Genomic DNA, 7,992 nt, shown 5'->3' with positions numbered 1-7,992 from the left:
TCTTTAGGGCCTTGGACATAAAAGTCACTGGAGGTCTAAATGTGTTACATGTTATGACTCTAGAGTTGGGTCTAGCACCAGTAGATTGTGGTTGATTAAAAACACAGACACTGGCCCAGTTGTCATACTATTAAGCTGAAGGTGCATAAAAGTGTATGTGATACACAAAAGATGAAAATGGGACTACAGGTGTTCAAATCATACCATGTACTTTGTAATCTTGAGTTCCAAATAATGTGAGTTCTGCAAGTACTTTCTAAAGGTGAATTTAATTTTCATAGTTTAATAAGTTACATAAAGCCTTAATAACATATAAGAATGTTCAAGCATTTCATAGTGCAGACTTCAAGTATAAGCAAAAATTACTCAAGGTTTTAGGATGGTCTCTAAACCTTAGAACAAACACCCCATGAGATCTTTAATGTCATTACAAAGCAAAGGAGTCTAAGTTTATAAGTTCTCATCTGAAACACCCTAACACAGTGAAGTACGTGCCGGTTGATTTATCCCTTCTGGAAGAATGAAAGGTTGCATTGGACCTGGTGAGATTTTAACCTGTGATCCTAGAGAATCTTCCAGAGCTTCAAACCTGAAGTTTGATGTGTAACCTACTGGTTTAAAGGGACCTACATATTAGTACTGGAGAGTCTGACATAGTGGGTGGGTACATCAGACATCAGAAAGAGCAATTTAGTCAGCAAGACACCTATATTCCCTGTTCTAATCATAAAAAAAAGATAATCTTTCCAAGAGCTACCACAAGAAGAATTTTGATAGGCACTGAGTGAAAGCAAGTCATATTGCTGGAAGTTTCCTTTATGGAGCCTCAGCCTCAGTTTGGAAAAGGGTCCCAATTATTTCTGAGAATGTAATGGCTCATTTTTACTAGAAAGGTATTTGAGGTGTATATTATGCTATGTTCAAATTTGTAAGATATTGTTGAATATATATCATTTTTAAGTTCAAAGTACAATGATCTTATTTATCTTGATTTAATTAATACTTCTTAGTATCACAGTTCATTATTACATGGATTCAGGCAGACGCATTACATCCCCCAAAACATAACTCGGCATACTAATGACCTGCTGCAGCACTGGCTCTTACTAAGGGGAGCTTTTAGAAATGACATTCCCCACTCCTTACTACCACTCCCTACAACCTGTCCCATGGCTGCTGTTTTTGAGCCAAACCTCCCCGAATGTAGTATTTTTCACACTTTATGCTTGTATGCTATTTTCATTTGTGGAAGACAGAAGAAGGAGAGGGAAAAGGAGAAAGAAGAAAGAAGGAGAGAATAGAATTTTCAGAGGATAAAAGACAAGCTCCATCTTTTTGTACTGTGATATAAATCTCAGTACAACTAAGATTTTTTGAATCCGAAGCAGTATCAATTTTGTGACCGATTTTACTCGTTAAATTATATTTTTTTCTGCTCCTATTATCAATTTTGCCCAAATGATTAGATTTGCTTTGAAGTTAATGCAATTTGGTTTTAAAAATAGCCAAAGCAAGCAGAAAGCTTTAAAAATATCTAAATATTCTTCTTATTTTTTCTAAATTATCTTACCTTGCCTTTGTTTTTTATTGTCATCTCCCTTTTTTACCATCCGATTCTGTTCTCAAGAAAATTAATCTACTTCTAGAATAATGGATTCTGTATTGCTGTTAATTCCAGAAATAAAAAAGAAAGTTTTACTAAAATTTAACATATATAAAGTGTCCTTTCATTTCCCCAGCTCTCCCTACAAGAAGGAATTAAGAAGGAGCCTCAAAAACCAACAGTCACACATATACATTGAACACAGCTATACAATTCATTGAAAGAACATTTTGGTAGAAATTGGCATTTTGCATCTTGACTGATTTAACTGCCTAATGACAACTCTTACCACTTAAAATACAGTCTGGGGGAAAAAAATCCCTCCCACACCTGTGATTGCATATTATTCACTATGCTTTGGGTTGGCAGATTAAATAGAGGATGCCCAGTTAAACTTGAATTTCAGACAAAGAACAAGTAACTTTTTAGCATAAGTATGTCTAAAATATTATACTAAAAGTCAGTGTTTGTAATCTGAAATTCAAATTTAACTGGTGTCTTTTAGTTTGATTTGCAAAATCTGGCAATTCCCATTGTGCTTAAGGATGAAATAAAAATGCTTGCATGACCTGAAAGGTGAAGAGTACTTTCATAGTGCAAGGTTTTTGCAGAGTTTTCATCTGTAATTTGAATAAACTGTTGCTTGAAGTTTTAAACAAATTGTTTCTAGCTGAGGAGGCTTATCTTGACAACTAGCCACCTGTGGGTGTTCCTTCTGTTAATCTTAAATACTTTGGTGTTAAGAATTGTTATTTTGATGCCGTATCGATGTCTGTTGGCCTTAGTGGTAAAATTCAAATTTGCATTTTGATAGTACCAGGCCAGACATAGCTATAGTCATAGTAAAATGTTTTAAGATTACAAGACGTCTGGCTTTCTCAAAATATCTCCTTGACTCTTCTATCACTAGCAAAATGGTAATTTTGTTGGAAAGGGGAGGGATATGTCTCACTTCCCAAAGTCATGAATAGACACAAACCTTAGAAAAGTGCTGAAACTGGGAATTAGATGCCTATTCACTGCAGTTTTCATCTTTCCTCTTCCCAGAGTGTTGGCTTCAGTCTTTTCATTATAGACTCTTCTTGGCTCTTTGCTCCACAGATAAAACGTTGGCACCCCAAAGTTCTGACTTTAAACATACGGATGCATGCCATCAGAACTTCATTTCAGTTCCAATTCTCTAAGAATAAAAACCATCATGCCCAACTTGGAACAGATGAACACCTTTGTGCCAATAAACTATTATCAATGGGGCAGTATCATCTATTAGATGCCTATCCTAATGGTGGCTTACTCTTGAATGTGGAGTAGCATCTATGGAAAAGACAAGATATTAATGTGTAGGCTAGAAAGATAGCTCAATATGTACCCATTACAATGACCCAAGGGAGGTAAGTTTATAAGTAAGAAAGATACAAGATAAATTCTAGGGCATAGGATGAGATCAGGCTTGGGTAGGTTGAAGCTTATTGAGCACCTCAGGAAGAGGGTAGAGCAAGTATGGAGTAAAGAGAAAATCAAGGAAAACTTGGCCTTACCCCAGAAATCTTGGAGAGATCAACTATTTCAATGATTAGCAATGGTGATATTTTAAACTCCTCTTTTGCAGTGTTTTATTTTAATGCCAAACTGAAATCTGAATTTCGATGATGCATTTTATAATTTTCAGCAAAAAAAAAACCCCCAAAAACCTCAAATGTGTAGTAAATGAATATGAAAAAGACACTACGCAAAGTTCTGATTTTTTTTTTTTTTTTTTTTTTTTTACTGGCTGCATGGAGTTTATTTTCCGCTTGGTGCCAGGTGCACAGTTCCAGGTGCCAGGAAAGCTAGCCAGTGCCGGGGCCGGGCGGTAGAGAGCTGGGCCCTCACTCCTTTTTGGTGTCTGCTGTGTTGATGCGAAGGTCTGCTTGCTGCAGCCGCCTGGTCTAGAGGGTGGGGAGTGGGAGTTGGGGAGGGGGCGGGGGGCGGGGAGGGGCTCTGGTGGACTAGCGCCTCCACAGGCCTGGGCTGGTGGTAACCGCTCAGGTCAGGACCGGGGCCCAGCGCTGGCTGTGCTGGACTCGGGGCGTCCCGAGCCAGAACACCGGTGGTCATGCTGCTGGAGGCCTGGGGGGCCGGGGGGCGGGGGTTCCGGGTGCTCTGCGGACTCCAACACCGTGGCCATGAACGGGAGGGTGGACTTCCCGAAAAACAAGCTGGCCCACTAGTGACCCGGGTCAGCCTTGGGGAGACCTGGGGGGTGGGGAATGGCTTCCCCGGGGCACTCGATACTGCCGCAGGAGCTGTTGCTGAAAGTGGAATCCAGGCGGCGCCGGTAGTAGTCGTAGGTGGCCAGGAGCGAGCCGCTGGAGGGGATGGCCGCCATGCTCTGGCTTGCTGGCTGGTGGGACCTCCTGAAGTATGTTTTTAAAAGTGCGTATGAGAGAGAGGTAATGTAAAGACTTTGTATTTTTCTAGATGTAAGTATTTGTTCATGGCAGTATTGGTTGGAAGAGTTTTGTTTGTTCAACACAACATTGATTTAATGATAGTTGTGTTTAACAATTTTTAAAAGAAAAGTTAGCGGTGACCTCATTAGTTTGTTTAGAAGTAGAGCACTCTGTTTCTTTCGTTAAACTTTGATGGAGATTTTTGGTACTTCTAGATTAGCACTCATGTGAAGTTACAAATTAAAATCTTACTTTTGCTTTCTCCAATGTCCGACTAATTCTTAGAGGAGCTTTTTAGTAGTAATAGCCAAAGGCAACTATAGCACTTAAAGGAAAGGGATTGGATTGAATTTTTAAGGTGAACTGAGTCTAACTACTGTTGAAATAAATGTTAGGTTTGAAGAGGCAAATCAAGTGTATTTAATGCTAACCATGTTCTAGGCGTTATTCTAGGTACTTCATGAATATTAACTTATTTATTCCTCAAAACAGTACTTTCAAGTAGCTGCTAATATCATTCTGATTTTTCAAATGATGAAACTGAGTCACAGAGAAGTTCAGAGATTTTTCCAAGGACACACATCCTACAGTGGTGGAGCCAGAGTTTAATTTCTGTGGTCTTTGGTCCTTATCACTGCTACATGCTCTCATGTAACTAAAACATTAACACAATGATTAATTCATAAACATAATATTTTCAAAAACGATAGCTAAATGTTAATATGGTTGTTCATGTTCCAAGATAATTATTAGGCTTATTTATTTTATTTTTTTCTCTTGTTATTTTTATTTCAATAGTTTTTGGGGTACAGGTGGATTTGGTTACATGGATGAGTTCTCTTGTGGTGATTTCTAAGATTTTAGTGCGTTCATCACCCGAGCAGTGTACACTGTACCCAATACGTAGTCTTTTATCCCTCACCCCCCTCCCAAACTCTCCCCCACCCTCAGATCCCCCAAATCCATTGGATTACTCTGTATGTCTTTGTGTCCTTAAGACTTACTTATTTTAAATGTTTGATGTATTCATATTTATGACACCTTTCCCCCTTCGTGTTCTTTTACCTTTAAATAAATATTTATTACATTAAAACCAAGTATAGAACCCCCAGATTCCGTAACATAGAATAATCCTGCCTGAACATATTAAAAATTCATTCTTAAGAAATGTTGCAGGCCAGGCACGGTGGCTCATGCTTGTAATCCCAGCTCTTTGGGAGGTGGAGGAGGGCGGATCATGAGGTCAGGAGTTCCAGACCAGCCTGGCCAACACAAAGAAACCCTGTCTCTACTAAAAAGACAAAAATTAGCTGGGCATGCTGGCAGGTGCCTGTAATTCCAGCTACTTGGGAGGCTGAGGCAGGAGAATCTCTTGAACCCGGGAGGCGGAGGTTATAATGAGCAGAGATCGTGCCACTGCACCCCAGCCTGGGCAGCAGAGCTAGACTCCATCTCAAAAAAAAAAAAAAAAAAAAAAAAAAGAAAGAAAGAAAGAAAAGAAATCATGAAAAATGTATAAAAATCTTAAAAGTTCTTACAATAATTTACAATAAACATAAGACTTAAATGAACATAAACTTAAACATTGGAGATACAGTATTATAGCAGGCCAATAACACTCATAAAAGCTGTTTTCTCTGTTTGATTTCTCCTTAATTAAGGGAAGGTGATATTTACAATAATAAAAGTATCTGATATAGGAATGGGAGATTCTTTTTAATATGAAAAATTATACTACCTGACACTGTTTCAAAAAGTAATGACTTAATAATGATAGAAAAAAATTCTGGTTATTAACATAAAAGTGTTCTTTATTTTGGGAAGGGCTTCAAAATCATCAATTATATTTCATATTCACTCCAAGTTGTAAAAACTATCTTGGAATAAGTGTATCTGTATTATTACGTAATTTCCATAAATGGAAAACCACCTTTCCCCCTCCTCTAAGCTTTAATAAAACAGGCAAATATACATCTCAATAGCAGATTAAGGCTTTTTTTGTAGCTAAGCCTAATTAAAATGGCAACATTCCAATGCTTTCTTTACCAGGGAGCAAGGACATCTGCAAGGGATAAAAAGATAGCAAGCATTTTGATGCATTTGTTTCCAGTCTTTAAATGTGGCAACAGAAAACAGGGATTGATACTGGCTAAGCTACAAGCAACATTTGAGTTAAATGTTTTAAAAGAGTACGGGAAATCAAAGCAGTTAAATAAATTGTGATTTTAGGTTGTTGTTTTGCCTGCTATTTCTGCCTGTTTTCGTAGCATAGACTTCCCCAAATCGTGTCCCAGCATATTATAATTCCCTCTTGGAATGATTTTATACAAGAGAACTCTACAAGAAAGAAGCTGGTTCATCTTTAATTAATCCAACATTTCTCAAACTCGCTGACCTTGGAATACCTTTTGTTTTCTTTCTTTTCCAGCATCAACTACATGCACATTTGAGCACCGTTTGGGAAAGGCTGCTCTGGCATACTGTCCCTTGCCATTTTAGAATATTGCCTTAGTCTGTTTGTGCTGCTATAACACAATGCCACAGACTGGGTAGTTTATAAATAACAGAAATGTATTCCTCACAGTTCTGGAGGCTGGGAAATCCAAGATGAAGGTTTGGTGTCTGGTGAGAGCCCAGTGCCTGCTTCCAAGATGGTGTTTTGTAGCTGCATCATCTGGAGGAAATGAACATGATGTTCTTACATGGCAGAAGAGCAGAAGAACAAGAGAAGTTAACTCTCTGAAATCTCTTTTATAAGGGCATTAATTCTTTTGTGAGGGTAGAACCCTCATGACTTAGTCACTTCCTCAAAATCCCCACCTCTCAATATTACCACGGTGAGGATTAAGTTTTATATTTTGGGTGACATTCACACTGTACTAAATATTATTACTAAACCTCCAATGTTTTCAATTCTTTTCTGTTTCCTGATATTATTTCACAGTGACCATACATATTCTACATATTAAAGTGCCAATCCAAATTACAAGATAGGAAAGCAGTGAAGGAGAAAATATAACTTTCACTGCCACTTAGACGAAATCTTAAGGCATTTATTAAAAACTGCTTCTTTATGTTACACTGATATGTATAAATTCCCCTTTCCACTTCTCCGGTAATTGACTGAAAACATTTTGTGGCACAAGACTATGCTACATTCAGATTCATTCATAACTGTCTTAATACCTAGCAGTGTACCTAGAATACAGGAATAAACCAATAAATATTTACTGAATCAAATTAAAGAGCTTAGATTTCCTCAGCTTATTAATTTTCATTCTATGCCTCTTAAACCCTTGGAATTAGATCAGCTGAAAATTGACTCTGACTTTTTTTTAAAAAAGATTACTTTGTGTTCATGGTGGAATTTAGCAACAGGTGAATTAATAGTGAATTTCAAGTATACAAATGAGATAGCCAGGACACTTATGTCGATCATTTTTAAAATTCTTATATTGCTTCATACACATACTAGAACTGAGAATTCTAACAGTACTTTTTCTGAGGCTTTTGTTTATTTGTATATTTTATTTTACAAAGGATGAAAATTTTCTTTTCCAAAAGTCCAAATGAACTTGATGCATATTTTCTTTTAATTTCATCATTTTAAAAATCCCAAGGATTTTAAAACTATGAGAGAAAGATATGAAAACACTGCCAGGGGTATTTTCCTTGCAAGCAAATATTTCAGATGAATAAACTTCACTTAGTAGAAATATTTCAAAGCATCAGTTTTTCTCAGGTTACATTTTTCACCTGTCATGTGGCACAAGATGAACAGATAGAAGGTTACAAGAGCAAGATTTGGAAAAGGCTTTCTTTCACAAATAGCATCGCTTGTGCCCCCAGCTAGTTAAATTCTGTCCTGACAAGCAGATAATGCATATGTTTCTGTAATGCAGTGACTTTCCTTTATTTGCAGAAACTTTTATTCCACACACCATTCCATGAAAATAA

The 7,992-nt window shown here is 37.4% G+C and overlaps 1 protein-coding gene across 1 annotated transcript; it reads right to left on the bottom strand.

Annotated features, from left to right (window-relative positions):
• Positions 1-3,385: 3,385 nt before the first annotated feature.
• On the bottom strand, positions 3,386-6,691 carry LOC105482848 (pancreatic progenitor cell differentiation and proliferation factor-like). The gene is made up of 3 exons (XM_071068887.1): positions 6,618-6,691; positions 3,839-3,999; positions 3,386-3,801 (listed from the first exon to the last, which is right to left on the bottom strand). The coding sequence occupies exons 2-3, from the start codon at positions 3,969-3,971 to the stop codon at positions 3,386-3,388; spliced, it is 549 nt and encodes a 182-aa protein (XP_070924988.1). The 5' UTR covers positions 3,972-3,999; positions 6,618-6,691.
• Positions 6,692-7,992: the final 1,301 nt, after the last annotated feature.

Source organism: Macaca nemestrina, chromosome 1, assembly GCF_043159975.1.
Source record: "Macaca nemestrina isolate mMacNem1 chromosome 1, mMacNem.hap1, whole genome shotgun sequence".
Classification (NCBI taxonomy): Eukaryota; Metazoa; Chordata; class Mammalia; order Primates; family Cercopithecidae; genus Macaca; species Macaca nemestrina.
The sequence above is the reverse complement of the archived record's forward strand: the minus strand, read 5'-3'. Positions and strand labels throughout refer to the sequence as shown.